We start from the raw sequence: 26,785 nt of genomic DNA on the forward strand, positions 1-26,785 counted from the left end.
TAAATCATGTGCTGTATTTCTGTGGGGAAACATTCCATTTTCTCTTCTTAGGAAAAAAAATAAGTTTAAAAAAATGTGTTTCTAATTCTAAAATTTAGAGGCCTTTTGACATTTGGCAAATGTTTACAGTACAGTATATTTAATATTCTCATGATATTGAAATACTTAAACTAGGAAACTTTAGTAAATCCAGCTCTGCTTATTGACAACTAAGCTTTATAGTAGCTTATACTTGAACATGTCAGGCATGTTAGTTTGCAGTGTTTTAGCATCCTTTTGTAGCAATCTAGCTCATCTCAGTCACATACAGATAATCACTGCAATATTGCAAATTTGCAGCCATGCTTTGCTGTGTTTCCTGTTCCATGGCAGGCTCTACCCTGTTATAATTACTCTGATAGCATAAGACAGGGAATTGCAGACTTCTGCCAGATTTTGAAAGCACATATCCCTAATGTAGTTTATAATAAAAACCGTGATGTAAATAAACCCCAGTCAGTCATTTGCTGCAGGAATATAACTTGAAGGTGTTTTAAAATGGTGAGAAAATAAATCACAATCTTTATCACTTACAGGAACTTCTATTTCTGTGAGTTTCTTAATTAAGACTGGATTTTCTGTCTTGCTTGGTGGCTTGACATTTAGCATGCTGCACTCCTACATTAGTGACTCAAGTTCAAGGCTAATATTGAGGTCAGCTGCAGTAACACTTCAGCCTTAAAGGGAAAAAGAGCGCAGTGCCTTACTCACAAGCAAACCCAGATGTCTATCTTCTATCTTGTAATCATGCTGCAGAGGTCTTATATTGTTAATATGACCGGCTTTATTAAAAAAAGGAAATCTGCAAATGTTATTGTCAAAGTGCATTAGCCAATTTTCAACTTAGATTCAGCTGTGACCTCAGGTTGCTCTGATCTCACTGGGATTTGGGGGTGGCACCTGCAATCCACAGTTTATAGGTTTGCCTGTGTGACTCCAGCAACCTTTGATCCACCCAGCCAAAGTGCAGTATTACACTCAGGGAAAGGCTGTCATCCCCAGAACTAAGAGACAGCGCTGTTATGGAGCTGCTGCTGCACCACCAGGGTTCTAGAGCAAGAAATGGCAGCTCTGAATGACAGGAGTACAAAAAGTCTTGCTGAAAAACTAGCCTTCTTACCTCCTTCCCCTATTTTGTCAGGATGTGAGGTCCAGCTGTATTGAAAATGTTATCAGCTGCAATAGAAAAAATATTAAAATAATAGAAACTCCAAAACCCCTGTAAAATCATCACCTGCATTTTCATTCTTGGCCTTAAAATATGGCACAATATTCTGAAGAAGAATTTTGTTTTATTTCACTCAAAGGATCCAGTTCTGCCCTCAGAGGTTCTGGGTGGACTAGTCTCATTAGTCTCAGCACAGGTAGTGCCTAGACAACCATTTTGGAAATAAAGTCCAGTAATGGATGAGTCATCACAAAGTAAAGTTACTCCAGAACAGAGGGATAGATCTTCAGCATTTGGAGAAGCCATCTGAGTGAATATTTAATTTTGTCCTTGTCCTTTGCTTCAGTCAGGGAAAAGCGGCTGAAACTATTAAGTACTTGGGAGAGTTTATGAAGGCTGCTGAGAACGCTCATCTAAGCCAAAGTCTGGTGGATGCATGTGTATTACTTGGAAATATTTACAATGAAAGAGTAAGTACTGGTTGTAGTAATGGTGTCAAACAATTGGGTTTAATTCATGGTAAAAATCTGGTTTTGCATATGAGATGACCCAGAAGGATTTGATCCAAATATTGTGTCTTACAAGAGTTATCAAAGGAGAAGATAACTGTGTGACTAAATAAAATGTGCCTTAAGTTTTTGGGAAAGGTGAAAATTTCACACCATATTTAACACATAGGATTTTGTTCTAGAATGGGTGAATAAAAACTCCAAATTCAGATCATGACAAACTTTCAGTGTTGTGAAAAATCTGATCCAAATCACCATTGGGGCCGCATATGCCCTTGAAGAGTCATCTGTTAACGCAAATGAAATTTTATTGTACTATACATTGAAATTCATGCTTTTTTTAAATGAATGTATTCTATATTGCATACTAATAAGCAGCTTTTAATCTTAGCTTGATTTCCTCTCTACATTCTCTCAGCCAAATTTATGAAATGGGTGCTAGCAGCAAATAGTTTGGCAAAGGTCTGTGTTGGTAGTGGAAAGGCTTTTTCTTCTATATGCCTCCATCCAGCCTGATGGCTTTGATTTGGCCTGTTTAAATCAATAGATACGCAGTGATGGACAATATTAAGCTAGAGGTAACTAAGAAACTCCCTTTATCGTAGTTTCTATGGTCTTCTGAAGTGCTTATTTCTGACCCATGTGCCAGTCTCTGGATTGTTGCTCTGGGCTGGACCCTGCAAAAGCAGCAGTTCTGTTGGCTGCCTCTCCGGGTAGTGGTTTCCACGCTTACTCTGTCCCTTACCGCATCTAGAGATGCAGCACTTGCACTGCAGTAGCACTTGGGTTTTGAAATCAGAAGGCTTAAAAACATTACTGCAGAAGTGAAAGATTCACGTTGAGCCCTTTAACACCTATTTTAGAGCTGAAATGCTATATGAAATTATTTAGATACAATAAGTAATAAAAAAAGAATTCCTTCTGCAGACTGGACAATGTGGAAATTAGGAAACGCTTTCACTATGAACAAAATAAACATAGACATATCCTTTCAAAATCACCCTTTCTAGCTTCTGTTGCCTGTTTTTTGTCAGAATTTCTTTTCTATGTGTAATATAATGAACAGGCTACTTGCCCCTTTTCACTTACACTACCCCCAAATGCCTTTTTTGTTTTTCCTGGATTCCTCTTACAAAGAACTCCCAGTACCAAAGTTGCTGGCCCATTTTTGTTTCATAAGCAGTAGAAAAATTTCTTACTCTGTAATCTCTAAATTAGCCTGAGAGTTTTCTATTTACATATGTTCTTAGCATAAATGCTGATTGTCCCATTGAAAACTAAGTTTTAAATACTTTGAGAACTTGCTGAAGTAACTTTCAAATGGATCTGAAACTTAGAAGAAAGTAGGGTGACGTGACACTGTGCTTAAATATTCTACTCCAAATTTGAAAAATAATTAACTAAATTCTGTTTAACTACTTTTATATTTCACTGTTTCTGCCACTATTGCTAATAATCAATTCTATCAGAACTGATATTTTAAGAATTAACTCTCTTTTGGTTATTCTCTAAATTCTCTTTCTCAGTTCAGAATTTGCTGCGTTGAACTGGGGTAGTGGTGTAGAAGGGAAGAAATGTAGTGACTTAATCTTATTAACTTACATAAAATATATAATTTAAACATACCAAAAAGAAAAATGTCTTAAAGTTTTACAGTTCCCTGTTTTCTATACCATTTTTTCTGCAAGGTCAGCAATGTTTACCAAAACTGAGTCTAAATTAACATTTCCTCTCTTGGATCACTGCCTGCTTGGTGTCAACTGTCATCGCCAGTATTCTCTAAGTCAAGTCATTATTAGGGTATTTTTATTCAACTCTCTACTTCCCCCGGTGATACAATTTGCAGTAGTACTGTCCTTCTTATATCGAATTAAAGATATCTCTATTTATATCCAGATCTATCCTTGGGGACCTTTAGTAAACCGGGGATATAACTTTTACTGTTCTTCCCAAAGTGACTTTGACCGAATTCACTTTGCTCTGTCCACGCTGTTGCTGTATCTTCACAGTTCCGTCATCTCGTTATTCCATCATAATCACTGTGTTTCTTTAATGCTGTACACCCAGTTCCTGCTTTCTAGTCATGATTGTCTTACCCATATGTTCTTGTTGCCTAAAATGCCTGGGTTTGTGTTATGCACAAGTATTAGGTCTAATTTCTCCCAGTTTTAAGCAGGTTGCTTACTTAATATGCAAACTCTGATGGAGTTAGCATGACACACACTGTCATTTCTCATTTGACTTTTCTCAAGTTTCTTAGTCTGATTTGCTGCATTCCTCTCACTAATTGCATCACTTAACCTATTATAGTTCTCATGAGTATGGTAGGTAGATGTTTCTTCTTTTTATCTATTATCCTACTGCGTATCATTCTTTATTCATTGCTGTGTACTCATAGGCCTAATTCTGCTCTCCTGCTGTATTAAACAAAGCCTAAAGACTACATGAATTTCTATTACTCTTTTCTCCTTTTTTAATTACAGACACATTTCAGCAGTTATACAAATTTTGATCCCAAAAAGTGGTATCAAGTGCAACAGGTATCAGTTGGAGTCTCTCCTCCTGGTCTCTATGCAGAAGGGAATTTCAGTCTTACTAAATCAAGCTGAGAGTGAAAGGATAAGAAGCTCTGAAGATGTTTTCAGTCAGGAAGTTTGTGCCATCAGGGCAGCAGAATTCCGCACCAATGGGAGAAATGGAAGGCATCTTCCAGGCAGCAGGCACTCTATAATTACTATTAAAGATAGACATATAGAAACTGCCACAAGAAGTTTCTCTAGCTCTGACAATAGCCAGAACTAGTTCCTTCAGAGTAAGGTAAGGGATGTACAGTTCCATAATGACTTGCTCCCAGGAAGACCTTTTTTGCCTTGTCTTCTTTGTTGATTTTTTTTTTTTCACAAGGATGTCCAACTTTCTTCTTAGTAGGCTTGTGATCAAGATTGTCACCATAAACAATCCATTAAGAGGAGAGAGCTATCTGTAATTATTTTTATATTTCTTGCTCTTCAGTTATATTCAATTCATCCCTATTCTTCTATTGTAGTTGGCAGCAATTTTCAGTCTATACCTGGTTTATACTTGCTGTTTGGCATATATTTACTTTGTCCAGTTTTATTAATATACTGTTTATTTACATAGATTGTATCTACTCTAGCTTTCTCTGTTGCATTCTTGATGCATCCTAATATTTTTTTTGTCCTTACTAGATCTTAGAGCTGTTTTGCATTTAGGAGAAGCCACTGCAGAGCTGTCCATGTTATTTCAAGGCTACCTTCCTGAGCCTGAGTTAATTAGAATCCACTAAAAGTTACAAATAGTTCAGGCAGTATGAAGTACCTCTCATTTTCTAAAGAATTAATTTCATTTGCTATCACGTAACCACTCAGGTAGTATTATTAGGTCCCTTTGAGATTCCTCAAAGCCTTGCAAAAACCTTTCTTTTTTACCTTTTTCAACAATCTTGGCAAAATTGTCATCTGATTCTTTTTCTATAATAATTAAACATTAAACAATACAGATACTAGAGCATAAAGTTATTGCACACTGCCACATATAATACCAACACAAAATGTACTACCTTTCAAGCCTGGATTATACTACCTAGTTTTAATGAGCGATGTAATTTATTTCCCAGCAATTGAATCTCTTTGTCTTTAGATTTCTTCAAATCTTTTATTTATGCTCTGTTTAGGTCTGGTGGTATGCTACTTTTTAAATTAGAAGCTTGCTCCTGCAACTCTTCTTTTGACTCCATGTCTAATGGTAACTCAAAATAGCTTCATGGCAAATAAGAAATATGCAAAAGATGAACAAATATACCAAGAGATATTTTAGCTTTTCAGCAGTATCCTTCAGCCTATCATGATTTTCGCTAGTTTTCTCTTTATTCCGCTCTGGTCAAGAAATTGAGGAGTTTTCTTTCGATATCTCACATAAAAAATAGTTCTTGTTATACCTTTTTTAAATTCCTCTTAATGTATTATCTGCTGTAGTTTATACTGCTTTTTACTGGATTCATGAATGTTGGATTTCTGTATTCTGCAGGATAAAGAGATAAATCATTTGGATTTTCTATTTAGCAACACTTGGCTTATATTTCTTCTACTGTTTCTCTTTTTGTGATTAGGAATATCCCTGGTTTTTGGTATACCCCTTCTTCCCCCATAAATCTGTAGGTTTTAATTTCTCTTCTTTTCTGTGTTTTAGGTCCATCATTTCATTATCCTCTTTTTTCCATTTTTAAGATTTCTTTTCTAAAATTTAGTATCACAAGAGTAAATTAGGACCTTTTGTCCCACAGAGATGTTAAACTTAAAAGTGATAATTTCTAAACGGCCTGGCTGGAGTCAGTATTAATACTTAGCATTGATATACTTTGATTTGTATGTTCAAAATACTACACAGACAACCAAAAAACAATTCAGTTCCTGAGAAAGATATGAGCAGTGTTATCTGGATTTTAGAGGTTAGGAAACAGCAAGGGAGAGTGATTTGCTTAATACCATACCATGAGTCATTCTGTGGGCTGGCCTCTCAGCTGCAACATCTCTGAGGTGCCAGAGGAGCAGGCTCTAACCTCAAGGTAAAACACAGGTGACTACAAGTAGTTTTTACAATTCTTTTTTTTTTTTTCTCTTCTTTACTAGGGGAACTATAAAGAAGCTTTTGAATATTTCAGTCAGGCTTCTGAGGCAGCAAAAACTTTAAATAATTTGCCCGTAGTGGATGAAACAAAGACCTATTGTGGCATTGCGAAGGCTCATAAACTGATGGTGGCGTTTAACAGCCATATAGAAGCAGAAGATCCCGTCAGCCTCAACTACCTGCTGGCATGGAAGGAGAACAGAAGTGACATGTGCACTGACCCTCTTACAGTCGGTAAGACATTGGTTATGAAACACATTAGTGCTGTATTGTCCTCAACGGTTAAGTTGTTTTTCTTGTAGAGTTTTATTAAATTATTTCCTGGGTTTAATCCTTGTACTGAATGGAGGTTAGATTCACTCCTTCATGTGCTTATTTTAAAGGCTGAATTGAATAGGTTTAAAAACAACATAGCAGGGAGAAACAGATAGTAGTAGTTGCTATGGATGGTAACTTACTTTTTTCAGTGCTGTTTTCCAAAACATCACAGTTACAGGCAAACAGTGATGTACTAGTTTAGTCAAATATCATTATTTTAATCTTTAAAGAAAAAAAATAGTAATAATCTTAATTTGCAGTCAGTTTTTCAAGTGCATCCAAAAATAAGTTCCCTGTTACTAAAAGTAAGACGTAATTTCTGCTTGACATTGTGGACATAGTTCTGAATTCAGAAGAACATGCTGTTTTATTTTTGGCATCCTTATACTTGACATTGGAGGGGAAGGAAAAAAAAGCGCAACTCTGACTTCTTCACTGTGTTTCCTTGTCTCAGATAAAGAGTAGAGGAGGACTTTGTGTGGAGTAGACCTCTTACTTCACAGGTTAAATTTGCTTTACTTTTTTTCCCCTGTACTATATGTTAATACAAGACAAACTGAATTATGCATTATCTCCAAGTATTGATAGTATTAAACTGTATTGTACTGGGGAAGGAAAAGCGATAAGTCTACTCCACCTGAAAACTTTCCTCTCTGCGTTCCTGTGGAGAGTGTGAATCTGGAGTACAATGGAAGTAAATGACAGCTGGGGCAAAGTCATAATATGGAGCTTCAGAGTTACTGTGTCCAAATTCCCTCAGTTATCATACTCTCAAAGACAAAGAACTGCTTGTCTGCTGTTTTCTTGTCTATCTTTTCCTTTCATAGAATTGGAACAAGTAAGTATAACTTCAGTTGTGAATTTTATATATAAAAGAAGTGGTTAATAGCCTGGTAATTGAAGACCAGGGTAATTAGGGGTTTAATAGGTTTAATAGGAGCCAGGATACCAGAGGCAACACTGGAAGCAACTGAGAATTGTGGAATGAGGACATTCATTGGCATGCTGAAGAGATAACAAATTAGATAGCACTCTGTTTAGAGTTCCAGTGATGGTAACAGGGCAGTTCTTTCTTGATGATAATGTGTTTCTTTTTCAATGACTATATATATTTATGATTTTTGCCTCAGTAAGTGAACACCAGGCACACTCACAGACTTTGTTGGCTGGCAGAGTTAATTGGGTGCATGTCTCCTGCAAGGGATAGTAGGTTTCTAGACCTGTAGTGCAGATGCCAAGAATTCAAACAGAGGTGGTCAAAGAAGAATCCGATGTCAAGCAATTTTATATGCATTTCATGTGAGGATCATTAGCTGTAGCTGATGTAAATAGGAGGCCAACAAAAATCAACAATAGCAACGGCAAAAAACCAGGAGCCTCGAAGAGGTGGGATCTTTGTATCTTCAACATGTATTTTACTTCTTGCACCTAAAGAGGTTTTCTGTTCAACTTTTCTACATTGCTTTCTCCAGCTAGTTGTGAAACTCATTTATATCCTGAAATGATATGTGCCCCTTTAAGCTTGAGCTTCATGCTCCTCTTTAACAGTACTGCAGGGATAAAAAGAGTATGATTAGAAAAGCCCTTTATGTCCTGGCAAGCATGGTACCAGAAACAAGTTTTGCCTGCTGAGATTCTCTTCCTTCTGTGTTTCTGCCTAGTTCACCCTCTGTTACTTTCAGTATTACAGTTTTCATTTTAGTTCCAGTTAACTCCAGGAACCCTGTGGCTACTGCATATTTAGCAGCTCCTCCAGTTCAATATCATTCTTCTCATTAGTGCTCCAAGCTTACTCTCATGATACCCAGATTACATCCAGGAAAACATAGTGTCACACTGTCAGCACAATCTGTAACGTTCTTCGTGTTTTGTGTGCCAAATCTCTCGTTAGTACTGGCATTACATTTTTAATATCTTTGTCTGGCAAAACATGACCTGGCAGCAATTCAGTATTAGGATTCACTGGCTTTGAGTTTCAGGTACAGCCTTTATCCTACCTTCCAGGAGAATGTCTCTGCATCCTATGATAAACTCATCACTTTGGAAATTCCTGCAGTGATAATAGAACAGTATTTCTAGCTCTTTCAAACAGCTCAACATCGATAATCTACTCGATTTTTCTCAGTCTTTTTGAGGATAAAACAGGTAAAGACAAGATACAATGGTAGTTCTTAATCCGCAGGGGAATTTAATGAAAGGAAGAAGGAAGGTAATAAGTTTTTATTTCTAACTGTGCTGACTGAATATTTTTTTCTGTCACAAAAAAAATAAGAGTAGTTTCTGTATTCTTAGCCAAAAGAAATACTTAGGCTAGTAGAGGAACAATGACATTTAAATTCAAATACTGCCATACACCTTATGTCTTTCAACCAAGGCTTATTTTCTAAATCAATCATTTCAATAACCAGGCAGGAAGAACCATTAATTACCATTTATTAATAAAATGGGTGTTTTGACCAAAGTTGTCATGGACAAAAGGGATGGGATTGTCAGAAAACAGTGTTTATAAATGCAAAGGAGAATGTGTTTCTATCTGCTGCATTTGACTCAGTCATCTGACTTCACTTACAAGAGAGTTATTTATGCCATTGTGAGATGCCACTGCAAGAACAAATACATTTTTATTGATCTTTTTATGTTTAGTCAAATGTATAAAAAAATTAATTATCAGCAGAATCAGAAGGCAGAAAGGCTTGTGACTCCATGTTAAAGTCTAAAAAGGAACCCACAGTATGATTAACATTGTCTGATGAGAAAATATTTCACAGATCTTTCAATAAATAATCTCCTGACTTGCCGTCTTCTAGAAGGGAGAAGAATAATTAAAGGTGCTGAAGGCAGGAAAATTTTGGATCAGATTTTGGATATTGATTACATGAAATGCTGACCAGGAATTGTGTTTTCTCTGAGTCTGGCAACTCTCAGTGCAGGTCATTGCATCTGGCAGGGCTGTGCCTCAGCAAGAGACCTTGGATGCTTGAAATCAGACTTAAAACGTATTGTTTTCCTCATACTAAAAAGTCTTCAGTTGTTTTCTCGAGAAATGTTATGTGGTTTTGACCACAATTTAGATTTACATTTCTTGACTTTGGAAAACTGCAAAATTGACACATTTTACCGTAGGTTTTCTGTGCTTGTTTTGTTGGTTTTGTTTTTTTTTTTTTTTTATAATAGCTACAAATGCAACATAGATGATTGTCTTACCCATATCATCAGTTGTGAAGTCTTATGATCAATGGAATTATCTTGTACCATTAACTGCAGCATGATCAGGACTATTTCTAGGATTCTACACCTGAGCAGCCTTCAACGTGATTTAAAATGCATGCACTAGCTAAAACTATAGCTTGGAAAATACAACCCAATGAGCTTTTGTTCTTACTCCGAAATATGTAGGTATGTAGTCCCTCAATATTCTTCCTCCAGCTCCCTCTCATAGATGTATGGAATGGTACATTCCATAACGTGAACGTGTCCTTTTTGTTGTGTAAAAAGTTAAATTGTCATCCTACCAATTCACATTTTTAAAAGCTCTTTAAGATGTTTTATAGTCATTTTTCTGTAAAAGATGTGGCTAGCACGAACGTGTTAGTGTGTTGAAGAACAGAGATCTTACCAGGTGCATTTTAGATTGAGCTTGTGTGTGACTGTCATTCATTAATAAAAGGATTATCCCTGAAGAATGGTGAAGTCAGAAATGAGATATGAGATCAAAGATTACACTAAACAAATTCTGTTAACATTTCTCTACCGTAACATACCACAGCCATGTAATTTATGGGCCATTTTGGTCATAGTGTCCAACAGTTGAACAGTCTGCTTCATAATGTGATGAACTGCTTTTCTTACTGTCTCTTCTTTCTGAAGTACACCAATTCCAGGAAAACTTCTAACATTACAAATCTTGTCTTTCTTCCATTAATAAATTATGTTAGTTACCTCAAATGCATGCTAAATAAAACTGTTATGCCATGGCACTGTACCCAAAATGCTTGACTGCACTTCAGCAAATCAAAACCAATCTTCATCAGGAATGTGCATTATAAATTATATTTTGTATTTGCCCAGTAAATGTTCATCGATGGTAGCAGATTTTTTGATCTGAGAACATTTAAGAGAAAGAAAAGATATGGTGCACTGATCAAAACTACAAAAATAGCAAGTCTTTGTACCTTACACAGATATACATCCATAAAATAGTTCTTATATGATGTCAGTGGAAAGGTAGAGGCTTGTATTAGCAGGTTCCTTTCACTGCTTATTTCATATCTAAACACTGTCATAGATTTTGGCGTATCATGATACTGATGTGGGACTACCGGAGTTGTGCATGTGCATGCGCTCCCTCAAAGCCACTGTTTGTGTGTCTGTTACATTGTTTGGCTCATTTATTATTTAATAAGTTCTATTCTACAGTTAGCATGTACAGAAGGCAAATATATAGGCTTGTATGGTGACTGAAATTAGCATGCAGTCTTAATATTTTCTTTTAACATGTTTCTTCTTGATAGTATATTAGTGGGTTTTGTAACTAACTTGTTTAATAAAGATAATTAAATGTAAATGCTGTCAGTGACAAAGTAGCTAGACTGAATTTGAACAGGCCAAACCGATTTTCTTCCCAGTCACTGCTGTAAAGAACATGGGAATGATTCAGACCCTCGTTTTGGGAGGCGGAGAGCATGCCCATGCTTCCCAATGACCTTCTGCCCTCCGTGCCCCCCCCCCCCCCCCAGCAGTCTGTTCACTGTGCAAGAGTCTGGAGATAGGATCTGTAATGGACTCTGCTTCAAGCTCTACATGCTTATGATTTATGTCAATAGCGAGTTATACAAACTGAGTGTTCATTTAATTTTTTCAGAATATGTTGTTAATATGACCAAAAATAATGAGAACTAGAAAGGATTTTAGAGACAGGTTTGGGTGTTTTCTTACAAAATACAGCTGAACATGAAATAAGGGAATTATACACTTGTTCACACTGTTAAATAAGAACTATGATTTTAAATTATAGAAAGGAAGTGTGTGACCAAGTACAGACTCCAAGGCTGTCCCTGCGCCAGAGGCACAAAGGCTCACTTCTTAATAAGCATGTTTCAAAAGTAGCTCAAATGCTTCAGTGTCCCCTGCTGAAATTCACAGGATGGCTTCTGCACATTTTTGTGAGGTTTATCAAATAGAATAATTTGCTCACTTCTGGAAAAATACTGTGGTTAGAAGTGCCAAAATATATACATTTCAGAAAATGATTACCAAAAAAAAAAAAAGTTGAGAGGTGGTTCTGTCATTGTTCCTTTTTCCTTAAAATTTTCTAAATTTGTACCGCCTCTTCTTATTCACATCACCTAGCACTCATCAGTTGCTGAATTTTAGCTTATCTCACTTTTAATTTTAAAAAATCTCAATCATTTTTTGTACTGCTGTACCTTTGATATTAATGCAAAATACCTTAAGTAAATGTTGAAAAACAGCATGCTTACATATAGATGTTGATGACATGGAACAGGTGTGTTTCAGAAAATTGGCTTATGTGGTTCATATATCTTACGTTATTTATTATTAATTGGGGTTTGGTTTTTAAGTATTTGATTAAGTCTGCTTAGTGATATTCTCTGATATTTTTAGAAAGTGAGAGTGATTATTACTTGGACTACAGAAAGACTCAAGTGTGAAGAGAAGAACTGAGGGTGACAGGGAAGTTTTTCGGCACATTGCGATCAGTGGCCGGATGTACCAGATTCTCGATGAAGAGTCTGAGAACACCGTTTAAACATCTGTGTCAGTTTTGCCATGAGTGCAGTAGCTTGTTCGGCTTTCTGCTGATGGCTGAAGTTTGTCTGAAAAAACATGACAAGGGAGTGCTGATATTCAGTGTTCTTATGCTTTGTACAAAGGCACTATCCAGGTTTTTTCCTGTGATTTATTTTTAAATACTGCCTTAAATAATTGGGAATTGCTAGACAGGATCAGATCTAGGTCAAGTCTGTGGATTGGCCGTACCAGATTTGAGAGGAGGGTTCGCAGAATATTTTAATGTTTAACCATGGAATAACATGTTAGGAGAAGTTTCTTCATAGTCTTTGCCAAGAGTTGGCAGTTCTTGTATGTCTAAGTGGTGTTATAACTTCAAAAAGTTCACTGTCATCCTGTCTAATGTGATTGTGAGTGTTCTTGTCATCTACAGTTATATAAAAACATCTTAACCAGAGGAGAATTTGGATCTCATCTAGATTTTTCTTCCATCTGATGCTTTCTATGGAAATGTCTGAATCTCGCCATGCATTTGCTTTAGACACATCCTGTGCTAAACATTGTTGGCATCCAGCTGTGTTTTCTCAGACAAGCTTTCTCGATCAGCAGAAAATGGTTCCCTAAATAAGGTGAATTGTTCTTTCTTGTGGAAAAAAAAAGTTGGAAGTGGTGTTCAAACTACAGTGTATTGTCAGACCCTTTAGTGTAGCTTTATGCACTGAACTAGTGTAGCTTCGTGCACTGCGCTGTCAGTACCTCTACCACAAGTGGAGTTCCCTACCAGTTTAAAAAGTGAAAATTCTCAGGGCAGAAGCTCAGTCCTGCTCTGATTCTGTAGGATATTTGAACGGTGCAAAAGAAATTGAAGCTCTTGCCTAACCACATTAGGTCGCTTCTGGAGAAAACCTTGATTTGGGGGCACCTAGAAGTTTTAGGTTTGTCAATGCATTTCTTATGCTCTGGACTGCAGGCAAAGAGAAGAGTCATAAAGCAGAGCAGCTGGCAGCTGCTGTGCTCTGGCAGTCCCCTGATGGTTGCAGGGCCAAAGGAGGAATAACCAGTTGGCATACTTTGAAGTGGCCCTAGGGCTTGTCCACATGTGCCCATCATAGGCCCCTTTCCTTTGCTGCATACATGAGCAGAGATGTCTCTGGTGGTTTTATGCTCTTGTTCTCAAAAGGGAAAATTGATCCTCAGAAAGAACCAAAGAGCAGACTTTTATGTTTTTGTTTAATATTGAGAAAGTTGTTGTCATTTAGACTTCATAAAGAACCTTTTATTGGTGCTGTCTGCAAACATGCCAACTGAGAGAGATTGACCTCAGGCCAACATGAAAACAGTTCTCTGTTGCAAACCCTTCCTTACCAAAAGCTCCCCAACAATCTTTGGACACAGAAAATCAAAGCCAAGACAAAGAAACTGTATTCAGTGCATATTTTCTGTAACAGAACCCTTAGGTCGTCTCAGGAGTCACAGTCAGTGTATCAAATACCTTCCTTCTCCTTGGTCTCCCAAGCCAGCTTTCTTTTCTGCATCTTTGAGAGGGTTTTTTCTGAGATGCCTTCCCCTGCCTAGACATATCCTTTTATGTTCCTCTTATGTTTAAGTAACAAATTGCTGTTTTTATTAAGACTATGTGGTCTGAAGATAGTCAAGATTTAAATTATTTACATTTAGAATGAGCCAATCTATCTTTAAAAGTGAAGTGTCATACTTCCACACTTAATGTATTTATGAAATCATATTTCCTTTGCCCAAAAATCCACCTCTCTCTATTATTTTCTGTAATCATCGGCAATGTTTTGTGATTTTTTTTTGAACGGTTTCTGAAACAGTTATTTTCTTCTTGTTTCTCCTCCTTCCCTGTCTGTTCTGTGCCCTACTTCTCTTTTGTTTTCTCTCCTGTTCTTCATTTTTATATTGCAAATTATTCTCTCTCCCTTTTTGGCCCCACACCTTCATTCCAAACTGCAATTTTATGTATGTTTCCAGTCAATGTTTAAGGAGCATAAGTCAGTTACCTCTGTACCCAGTAGCTAGCATCTCCATCTTTACCTTATTAGGTATATCTTTTTGTGCTTGTAGTAGAATCAATGGGGGGTTTTTTAAGAGTGGTGTTTCAGTTTTTTCATACCATTTTGGCACTGTTCTTCATGCTCTGTGTTTTTATTACGTTGTGATCAGAGAATACACTGAAAAGAATCACACTTCATATTGAGTATATTGGCAAGTTGGTTAACAGAAAATTGTGAAGTATCAAAATAGCCTTTAAAGAGATCTTAATCACCTGTGTGATTGGATTGACTAAGTTTAAGTATACAACTAGGTGATTAATTAGCTTGAAGATCCAAATGCATGCTTAAGTAGATGACCGTGCCCCCAGGCTCATCCACTTGTTTCTACTCACTCAGTTAAGCATTCAATATTATCTGTAATACAGAATATTCCCGTTTAAGGGCTCATACAAGTCTTGCCACAGAGCCAAGTAATTATACAGTATTTTCTGTAATGTGTCATACAGGTACATCATTTTGAACATGTAGCTACTATCCTGTAATACTGACATTAATAAGTATCAGATAGAGTAATTGATCAGGGGAGGCCAATATGAAATTGTTCTGAATCAAAGTTGTTGTTTTCATATTTTTTCCACGGTTGGTACAATGTTTTAATACAATTCCTTTTCCTAAAAATTCTGGCATGTTTTTTAATTTTGGAGATGTAGCTGCTACGGATGTTAGTCAAACACAATGTAGCTGGTGTCAGCTCCTGTGGGGAATTAATCTTCTGCAGCAGTTTTTGAAATGGGAGCTGCAAGTGCCCAGCACTTCTCATATCTAAACCTTATGCTTATTCATATGCTAATGATAATGTCTGTGAAAGCCAATACTCAAACCATGTCTTTTTTGTGAAGGTGTATTTCATACTGTCTGGTATTTACAGATCACATGAACATAGACTTCAAGCTGTCTGATTGTGTCTACCCATCTCAACTGGGCATCTAAATGATAGTACTGTGTATTCAACTTGTTGTTGATATAAAATTGAACCTGAAAAATGGAGGATGAGTATGCTATATAGTAGTCTTGCTGAGCTCATGTTGTGCATCCAAGGAATTTGAGGAATAGGAACTCCAGATCATGCCCCACTAGCTGGTGTCAAGGAAAATCAGAATGTTATAGTTGGTAGGAACCAGGAGGGGAGGGTGCATGCTGCACGGTGCTGGTAGTTCTCGGCTATCCATTGACGTCTTATCCTGGGTGCACTACTTGCAGCCCTCTGTTTGCCTTACATTTTTGTTCTCCTGGTGGAAAATATCACTTCAGGGTGCTGTGGAGCCCAGTCCGTTGTGTCCAGAACCTTTCAATCTGCTGAACAGCATCTTGAGATGTGTAATTCCCCGAGAGTGAGCTTATCCTCACTGGTACCTTTAGATCAGTTTTGAGAATATTAATTAAATAATATTAAAACAAATTATATTTTATTTTGTTGATACTCATACAAGTACGCACATTTATGCTACAGTAAGAAGAGAATTGAGATGAAACATTTATGAAACGATTTTAAGCACTAGGAAATCAGCTGATACATTGGAGGATAACTGGGTTTGTGTTCTTGTCATCTCTTACATATCTTGAAATGGCTCACTGTTTACATAGATGAAAGCAATACTTCAGTTGCTGTTTTAAAACTGTTAGTAATGACTGCAACAAATTAGCTGTGATTACCAGAAAAAGATTGTTCAGGCTAATGACTTTGAAATTTGATCTAGATAAATTTAATTTTAGTTCAAAATAAAATATTTCTTTCTCTCACATACTTTGGTAAGTTTTTAATGATTGTACTGCAATTATATTAGCTGTTTGGAAGGTGGCTGTGCATGTGGAGTATATGTACATACATATGTACATACAGAGAGAGAAACTGTATGGCAAAGAGAGGGAAATATTGCAAATATGCTAAAAATTGTGGACCAAATACTGGTTTTTGTTATGCCCATAAAATCTTGTTGATATGAGGGGGGTTGCACAAGTGTAACTATGAGCAGAATTTGTCCCTTCTATCTGAGATGCATTATCAAAAACTTCTAGTAGAGGTTCAAATAATTGAAGGAATTGTTGGGTATGATATTCATGCTGGGGAACATAACCTAGATAAGAGGGAGGTTCCGATTTGAAGGTATTCTAATAAATAGATTTTAGTATATTATATTTTGTATTTCTAAAGAGTGTTGCTTGAGCATTTGTGTTGAGAAGCTCTGGAAAATATGTTACTCACTAACCATAGTTGTAGTATGTTTAAGGAATGATCATGAAACTAAAATCCAGAAGATGCAGGAAGAATTCTAATACGTCCATAGGAAAATACGGGGTTAAAGTGGACTATATTTTAAGCAGTGTTCAGTTGACTTGCTGTGCAGGGAGAGACTGAGCAGTCCTGGCTAATTACTTGTAGGTACTGAATCCTCAGGTCTCTCAGGTGGTTTCACTCGACCAGTTTCAGCAGAATGATGAAAAGGTTGAGATAAAATAAACTGACAGTTGCTACTCATCGCAGGCAGCAAGCTGTACCCTGGCAGATGAGACCCTGGGAGCCCTCTTTTTTAAACAAAGGCTTTCACTGCAGTGAGCAATGAACTCCACACAAAAAGGGAAAAGGAGAGAGAGATTGGCAGCTGGTGACCGACAGGAGGAGGGAAAGGAGGGAAACTGAGAAACACAGCAATTGTTGGCTAATTAGAAGCCATTCCCACCTACTTAATACCAACCCATTAAGCAGAAAACACTTTTCATCTTACTCTCGCTGCTACACATGACATTATACTCCAATCAATACCCTCCCACTGGCTGCCCCACTGCCCACAAATGAATACATTGCAGTTCAAGAATGCAGTAATTGAGTTGGGGCAGCGAAACTGCAGCTCACAGTCAAGATCTTTCTCTGAAGATACTAATGTAGTGTTTGTGATGCTTGGATAAAGAAATCAAATCCCTGTATTGACAGCTGTCAACAATTGGCAAATGGATGAAGTCAGCAATGAATCCATTTTAACCTTTGATTGAAGAGACAATAAGTGTTTATTTTCAGAGTATTTTTTCCCATTTGAGTAAGAGATCTAGAGTTTTTACACCCAAATGTTTAGATTTTCCAGGGCATTTTGAACTCTGATCCTCAGTTATACCTACAGAGTATACATATGCACATCATTATGTGCATGCAACAATACATCCCTGTATCAATACATCTGTGGTGTTTTAACCCCAGCCGTGTAACTAAGCACCACACAGCCACTCGCTCACTCCCCCCGGTTGGGATGGGGGAGAGAATCGGAAGAGTAAAAGTGAGAAAACTCGTGGCTTGAGTTAAAGACAGTTAAATAAGTAAAGCAAAAGCCACACATGCAAGCAAGGAATTCATTCACCACTTCCCATCGGCAGGCAGGTGTTCAGCCATCTCCAGGAAAGCAGGGCTCCATCATGCATAACGGTTACTTGGGAAGACAAATGCCAGCACTCCAAACATCCCCCGCTTTCACTTTCTTCCCCCAGCTTTATATGCTGAGCATGATGTCATATGGTCTGGAATATCCCTTTGGTCAGTTGGGTTCAGCTGTCCCAGCTGTGTCTCCTCCCAACTTCTTGTGCACCCCCAGCCTCCTCGCTGGCAGGGCAGTGTGAGAAGCAGGAAAGGCCTTGACTCTGTGTAAGCACTGCTCAGCAATAAGGAAAACATCTCTGTACTATCAATACTGTTTTCAGCACAAATCCAAAACATAGTCCCATACTAGCTACTAAGAAAATTAACTCTGTCCCAGCCAAAACCAGCACATCATCTCATGGGCTTTCCTGTTTTCTGGAAGGTTTTGAGGTACTCTAACCTTTTAAAAGCATTTACAGCTGCTTGCTGCCTTTTTTTTTTTTTTTTTTTTTTAGTTTTGTAAGCTACATATACTCGGGCTGGTTTTTTATTTCATTTTAAGTCCTACTATGATTTTTAGGGGTTACCTTCAAATGTACAGTTTGGTCCACAATAGTACGTTGTGCAGCAGATTCAGGATCTTACATTTTGATCATTAGGATCTTACATTTAAGTTCTACATTTTGATTCTTGCAACATTTTTTTTTCAAATTAAATCCCTTGTTCCCTGAGCCATCTGGAGTTGGTAATACTATGCAAAATCTGCAGCATAAAGTAATACTGTGCAGACTGCAGTACAATTCCTTCTTCATGCCAGTTTTTTCACCACAGAATCAAAACAGCAGGACACTGTTACTCTCCCTCCTTGGTTAGAGTGAAGAAGACATCAGTGTAAGTCTTTTGGAAGTGCTGGAAGGAGGTTCCACTGCAACACATGACATCTCTCCATCCCTTTCAATTCCAAAGTGAATTGAATATCAATTCAGGAACTTGGATTCCTTACAGTGCAACTTTGAAACCATCTTTTCGATGCAGATTAATTGCATACTGTGACATCTGATATTTGCAGAAAGAGACTACCATCATGTGTGCTATTCATTGTCAAAATAATATTGTGGCATTTGCAGTATGGCATTTCTTCAGATGCTGTTTCCTAAAGTACTTCTTACGTACATAATTGTATAACGTGCTGTTAACTTGCCTAGCTGAGCCTTGAACCCTTGAGTTTGGCATTATGTATGTGCAATAAGTTAGCCTACTACTTGGAGCTCTCACCATTTAACAGCTTATCTATATCTGAGTAAGAACAGTTAAAGCTGAGTATAGTCAATAAGGCTGACACAGTAGCAGATGTTTTGCATCTTTTGAAATTGTAAGCCAAATAACAACAAACTGCTACTTTGTTGCCTCTTTCCAGTTGTATTATAATATTTTAAGCTTATTAGTATAATTATCATTAATTTTCACTCAATTCGTTTCCCAATATTGTAAAGCACCTTTCAGCCACCCTCTTTGTTTATGCTCCCTGGGTTTCTTCTGATTCATGTTAATGACAATCTTAGAAAAAGATTTGTCCTCAGTACAGTCTGTAAAGAGGAAAGAATCGTCTTCTGAAGGAGAAAGCTGGAATCTTCACCACCTGTGAAGATGCAAACACCCAGGACATAGGAGTTGAATATGATAAGGCATGGAGGCAGAGGTTTTATTTACTTAGACATATCTGCATAGGACAATCAAAGCTACATTCAGATTCCACGTAGGTACAATCTGCTTTTTAAAATAATCTGGTTCTAACATTTGTTTCCGTAAACTATGGGACTTTGATTCATATAAACACAGAGGTGTACAAGTTCAATCTTACTTTGACTAGATGCCAGTTAGAAGGATCAGAGGCAGGCTAGGGAAAATGTGAAGAGCAGTTGGCAGTCTTTCTGTTTCTCAGTGCCAAAGCCTGTGGGGTTAATTTGAAGATACCCAAATCACCTTGGCAGCATCAACTCTAGTCTTTTCCAGAACTGTGGAATTTAATGAGCCAGGACAATAGACATAGGATCATAGAAAAATAGTAATGGAAGAGACTTTAAGAAGTCATCTTCTCCAGCCCCAATGTAGGAGCAACTGTATTTATGTCATTTCTAAGAGATGTTTGTCTTGCCTGTTCTTAAAAAATATCTGGCAATGGACCTTCCACAGCATCCATGGACAATCGGTTCTAAAGGGTAAAATGATGCAGGAAAAGGAAAAAACTAGAAAGCTTTTCCTTTATGTCTAAAGTTGTCTGTAGCTCAAACTCTGTATCTATTCTATCCAATGAGGACTTCAAATTCATTCCTTCCATCTTTGCAGTAACCTTGGAGAAAGGAATTATCTGACACATGCTGGGGTTTAGAAGAAAACTTCATAGTGATTTCTGAAAAGGATGGTTATAAGGATTACTTATTCTAAGTATTAATTAGGTATGACAGAATGTAGTTCCTTCTTATAAGCACGACTGATGGAAGGAGGTAGAAAGAAGATGCAAGGATCCTGTTTCCTTTTTATTTATTATCCAGTTATATTGTCCAGTAGGACTAGTCCATATCACTGAGCTGAGCACAGTAGATTGGTATCCACTCCAAAAGGGCAGGAAGAACAAGGGCTTCACCAGCGAGAAATAGACCAATGCAGAGGGAAGGGTTGCTGCTTACTCTTAAATGGTCTCTCTAAGTGCTGGGAAGCTTTGTTATTCAAAGTCTCTTACATAATTCAGGACTCTTCTCCTTACATAAGTTCCTAAAGCAGGAAAGCAGCTAGATTTCTGAATTCATCTTATTGAGTTAATTCACTTATCCTTCAACTCTTACTAGAGATACAGCTGAACTCAAATGAAATGCTTTAGATTCTTATTTATGATTGAGGATGTTTCTTCCGGAAACCCAGATGTGAGATCTGAACAGTCTGTTTATCCATTCTAGGCTGTATGTTTTGATACTTCAAAAACCAGACTCTGATTTTTCTCCAGGTTCAGAGTTCAGTAATTGAATCCATATCCTCAAATAAATAAAATTACAGTACTGCTGTGTGCCTTCACAACTCTCGAGTCTCATAAAGCTGTACTGAGTCCCGTTTTGCCAGTCTTTTGTAAAGAGAAATCAAAATATTTACAAGCCAAATGGCTCAACTTTTAAGTCCTTCTCAAATGCCTTTATTCCCTTTTCATCAATTCTTTTTTTTCCTCCCATGGCAACTTAATTAAGGCATTTTTTATTCTGATCTTGGAGTCCATTCTAACAGTCTTATCTGCAATAGTTCCCTAGCTCCAGGTTCTCAAGTCAAATTCTTTTCTAAATGTCACTCCTCTTTCTATCCTAACTAAGATTTAACCATAGCTGCCTCTGTTAGTAAGAGCTTCCTACAGAGAATCTTCTAAGTTAGAAGCTGGCAAGGCTATTGTTTGCATAGGACTCATTAATGAAAAAAAGTCTAAGGCTATATTTGTCTTCTGCAGAAGTTATAACTAAGGGAAGAGAGTACAAAAAGCATCAATCTTCAAATAGATCAAATGATCAATAAAACCCACTCAAATTGCATCCAGCAAGCATTCTGCTCAAGGAGACACTGCTTCAGGAAAATGGCTTCATCATAGTTGAACAGAAAGAGTATCCTATGGAAGCAGTTATGGGCAGGCAGTTAGTTGCTCTTCCATGCATTCTTTCACTCCATGTGAAATTGAGGTGTGTTTGATTTTCTTCTACCAATTTCAGTCATCTCACTCTGCTGCGAATGCTCCAGATTGATAGATGGAGCCTCTCTGGAGAAAAAGGATGTTTCTTTCCCCTACTTACATGTACACCAAGCACTGCAGAGACACATACTGGTTTGTTTTTTATATTGTGAGATGCCACTGTGTTTGGGGGTGTTTGAGAGAGGGGTGTTCCTAATGGAAAGAAAGAAGAAAATTGTCTATGAACATTGCCTGTTGTCAGACTTAAAATGAGATGTGTTGTCCATTATTGATTTCCATAAACTTGAGTTTTGTGTTCAAGTTCTCGTAGTCATTGAGGCTTCAGTGCCTCTCTAGCTGTAAACATTTTCAAGCATTTGTCTCTAAGGATGCATGTGTGGGACCTGCTGATGTCCAACATAAACAGTCACATTTAGTTAAGGGGAAAATGTTTTTTTCCTGACCTTGTCATTTCTGTGTACACAGAACTTTGTGGTCTAGATATTAAGGAGGCTATTGCATTTTATTTATACTAGACTGAGGTTTCCTGTGTGCCTGAGAATCTCAGTCTCCATGGATAAAACAAGGGCTTAAGAGCTTCTGAAGTAATGATTACTTAGAAGGCTGAAGGATTGTACTCTACAGCTTCCTCGAAACAGATGAAAAAAGTTGCCCTCCATCAGTGTTGTTTTAATTGTGATTCTGAGGTGTTAGCAGTTGATATGTGTTTGGTTGCTGCAAGAGTTAGCTGAAGCTTTATTTAATATTTTAAATGACAGTTTTGATTAAAAAATGGATTATTCATTCCCCCTACCCCAATAAATTCAATTCAGTTTTTGGATTAATCCTAACTCTTCATAGTTCTTTCCTTATTCCAAAGTTGTCTCCATTGGCTGATTTTGGTGCAGTTCTCCAGGCTATACATCCAGACTGCACAATATATATATATATAAATACATTATAAAAAAAAATATATATATATGTTTGGCAATTGCCTATGTGGTAATCTTCCTGGTTTTCGTACCTACCTGAGACCCATCAGGTTCTTTCATGTTTGCTTTGCTATACACAATTTTAGTTCTCTAGTTTGAGATTTAGCCAACTTTTTACATGCTAAAAGTAAGATTAACAAATCATTATTAGCAAATATAATCGCCTAAAAAAATTGGCCCCTAGAACAATCTCAGATTAAGCCACACTTGCTCAGTCTCAGTAGCTGCCTCGAAGAGTTGGGTTTAGCTGGCTGATGGTGCATGTCTCTGCATGGTGTACCTCCAATGGCGTACTTCTCTGTATTGGCACAGCATGAGAGAGAAGTGAGCGACACTCCCCTGTTGCAAAGTCACTCTTTCTTCCTTGTTTTCCTGTCGTATTAGCAGTATTGTAAGCAGAAATACTTGAAACTACAAAGTGTGTTTTTTAAATCAGTTTTATCTGAAACTGCAGCCACTAATGGTAGTTTTTTATGCATTGCATGTCACTACAAGGAAACTGGGAATGTTTCTGAACCTTCAACAGCAGTCTTTCTGTAAATTAGAGATTCTTTTAAATTTAACTTTAAGGTAATTCAGAATTTCCTGGCTTTATTATGCTCACTAGGGGGATAATTGCTGTTATCATTTAACTGTTTTTACACACAAATTCCTGATACGAACTCCGTCTTGATTACGTGAAGTGCAGTTTTATACATGAATGATTGCAAGCTTGTACCTGAAAATGGGATCTGTCTTGATAACCAGAGAAAACCATGAAACAGTTTAAAACATTACATGTATATATGACCAATCCATGGTATCCTTTTGAAAAATCACCATTTTTATTAATCATTATGAAAAATAAGATCTTTAATAGAAAATTGTTTCTTAAGGAACAGAGTACTGTCTTGGAGAACAAAGTGTAACAGATTTAACACATGGCAGTGTTGTTCTGAGGGCAATTTTGGTACTTTTAGGTCAACTCTTCATGTAATTTATATAGAAAAAGTAGCATAATACTGTTCTTGCCCCTAATTAAAGGAAATCAGTATTCTTTCACACAGGTGCTTTATGTAGCAGCAGTGAGGTATAGCAGGATGTGAAATATGAGAAAAGAGGAAATAATTTCATTGCAAGCTGAGGAACAAGGTCCACCAGCATGAGCCTTTACAAGTAGCCTTGTCCTACCTAAAGGACACTTACAGCACAGTTAATTTCCATTCAGGAGTGACTCTGCATCATTTCATTGGAAATATTTTATATTAAGAAATTGTCTTTGAGTAAGAACCACAGGTTATTGAATTAGTATATACACCTCTCTTTCTCGAAACTGGGGGAACGTGCCTTTTGACTTCACTTTGCTTCCCCTACGTCTATTTGAGGTTATTATGAGCTTCATGATGTAGTCCAGCATGAGCAAGATACGGCCCTTACTGCAGGCAGGGGTAAGAAAATCTTATTCTTCCTTTTGCTTGTGCACCCATACTATCCTGGGCAGCGATGCTGTGCAAGGTGCGCTTGCAAAAGAACACTCCTTTCGAGCATGTTACCTCAAGACACCGACGCAAACCCGATCTTTTTAATAGCCCTCCCGCGACCGTCTGTGGTCGTTCTGTTTTTCGGGGGGCGACCTAGGGCCAAATACGACCCTGGGGTGGGGGGGGCCGAGGTGAATGGGTGGCTTGCAGTCGCGCCGGGAGCCGCGTTCAGCCTCTAGAGGGTGCGCTTTGATCCCTCTTGCTCCCACAGCGACTGGCGGGGACAAAAGCGAGCGGGCGGGTGAATACAGCCGCTTCGGCGGGAACGGCGGCGTCACGCGCCGGCAGGCGCTGTTGAGGCAAGGCTCTCGTCTCATGCAATAAACCACTTCAGCTCATGTGTACTCCTTCAGAGGTGGAACCTGCCTCTTTTCGCACTGAATTGGGTGTTAGGTATTCAATCGGCGTCCAGGTTTATGCTTTAGATGCTCGTGGAAGAGGATGCTTTCCTTCGTGTGCCTGTCAGTGGTGACGCTTGCACGCAGTTTTTATATTTTTGGAGTTGTTTTCTTAAAATATTAACACAAACATCCTGCCACGTAGACAAATCTGTGGAGATACTGAAATCTGAGGAGTTAAGAGATTTGCAACATAAGGTTTTATTCTACCCTTTGACTTCCTTATAAATCCTTTTTTTTTTTTTTTTCTTTAATGTGAAAGGTGTCTTCAGGAACACGGCTTATCATTTTCCTGTGATATATGTGTGCTTTAAAATGTAGTCTAAATTTGCTCAGAGAAAATCGCTTTCAGGATCTAGTAATATAGTTGCATTCAAGACAGAATAAAAGGCTTATATTACTACATCTGATTCAAAACAATGGCTTAATTGGCCGGGAAAATGTAGTTATCAGATGATAAAGATATGAAGTCAAGGGCAAGATATGCCTGAAAACAAGCATTTTCCTGCCTAAAATTAGGCAAAGTTAATAGGTTAAATTTTGTTTATTGAATAAGAGAACCCAAAGTTGATTGATATAGTAATTTCAGTGTTTGCTATGGCAAATATTTAGCTCATTATCAGTTTTAATAGCATTTTGCAGAACAAGCCTTTTCTTGACATGCAGAAAATACTATTAAATTTCCCTGCATAGATACATTGTTATGACATGCAATAACTACTTGAATATAAAGGGGATTAATAATTTAAAAGGTGTTAACAAATTAGGGCCATCATTAAAAATAGACTTTGAACCATTTTGTAGAAAAATCAGATTGAGGTAATGCTCCGCTCTTATGATAAAGAATTACAGCATTAATTCTGCAAAGTGAACTTATTGCTTCTATTCGTCTCCAAAACCCTGGAGCATTAAAAGACAGGAAGAATGAAATGATCACTGCGTTTTTTCAGGCACAACAGCTCTAATATTTCCATCACAGTTTCACAGCTCAGCTTGCATGGTTGTGCTAGAGGAAAAAGCCCATAAACGTCATGCTTCCCTTTGTTTTGTTTTTGCTGGTCTTATGAAATCGGGTCGAATTTTTTCAGACAGTTTATATTAATATACTGAGAATTTTGCTTGTACAGCATCTGTGCAGAGTATAAAGCAAACATTTCTTCTGTATAGAAGCTGTCCTTTCTTGATTTTAAAATATAATCCTCGGTTTTCTTTTGCATTTTGTTTTTCCTTTCTTGCAACGATTGATGACCAGAGGCATTTCAAGGTTGAATTCTTGTTGGTTTGCAAATTATTAATTTGTTTTCTTTCCAACTTGAGATAAACAGAAATAAGATCACTTTTGTAGCCTTTTCTTCATTGTTTCATATTGCATCCATGAAACATGCAGAAAAATGGATCCAATTTTTTTTTGCGTACGTATATTAGGAAATACATTTGTGATTCTTATTCGTGTGAGTAATCTCTGCCCATATGAATAGTTTCACTGCAGTAAGGGTCAGGAGTGGACCCTTATTCTAGAAATAGTTCAGTTGAAAGATTTAAACAAGCTTTAAAAGGCTAAGCTTTTGTATTTGCTTCATTCCTCTTATTGTTTTCTTTCAGATTTATTTTGGAGAAGAAAAAAATAATTTCTGGGATTTAAGTAATAAATTTCACATTTGAAGGACAGAGATACCAGGAACTCTTTCAGGCCCCGAAGGCAGCAAAATATTTGTCCTCTCCCTCTCTCTTATTCTCACTTGCATGGCAGTCATCTCCCTTCATAACATTTCCCTCTCATCCCCCTGCCTGAGTTTTCCCTCCCCTTCTCCTTGCACTTTCTGAGACCACAGAACCCAGATGGTGCCCTCACTGTTGCCAGGCCCTTGGGGAAACTGTTCCTGTTATACCCACCTCTCAATAGCTGTACTGAGAAACATGCCAAAAGTCCAGTGCTGAGATAAGTTTTATTTTGATATTATTTTCTTTCCAGTGAATTTGTTTGTCAGCACCAATTTTTCTCCCTAAACTCAAGTCTCCAATATTGGCAATGGTGCAACATCGAGTTTGAATAAAACAATGAGTTTCCAGTCATCTAATTGTGATTTTAGCAGAGTTAGATGTTGTTAAAGCACCAATCAATAAATGGTTAAAGCATTGTTTATATAGCACTTCTATTCCTGCTAATACTGAAAAATTCATAACACCATGACGTTTTTCAGGCAGAAATGCATATGTTGGTGCAGACAAAAAGAACATCTCCTTTTATGTACCAATATACCAGTATTTGATTTTTTTTAATCACACAGAATGAAGTGTGATGGAGAAAGTAGAACATATAGC

General features: G+C 37.4%; 1 protein-coding gene across 1 annotated transcript in view; it reads left to right on the plus strand.

Annotated features, from left to right (window-relative positions):
- TTC29 (tetratricopeptide repeat domain 29) overlaps window positions 1-26,785 on the plus strand; it is a 214,486-nt gene that overhangs the window by 158,808 nt on the left and 28,893 nt on the right. Inside the window, 2 exon segments of the mRNA XM_050896042.1 lie at window positions 1,554-1,677; window positions 6,366-6,597. Of these exon segments, the coding sequence (XP_050751999.1) occupies window positions 1,554-1,677; window positions 6,366-6,597 (356 nt within the window).

Source organism: Gymnogyps californianus, chromosome 4 (assembly GCF_018139145.2).
Source record: "Gymnogyps californianus isolate 813 chromosome 4, ASM1813914v2, whole genome shotgun sequence".
Classification (NCBI taxonomy): Eukaryota; Metazoa; Chordata; class Aves; order Accipitriformes; family Cathartidae; genus Gymnogyps; species Gymnogyps californianus.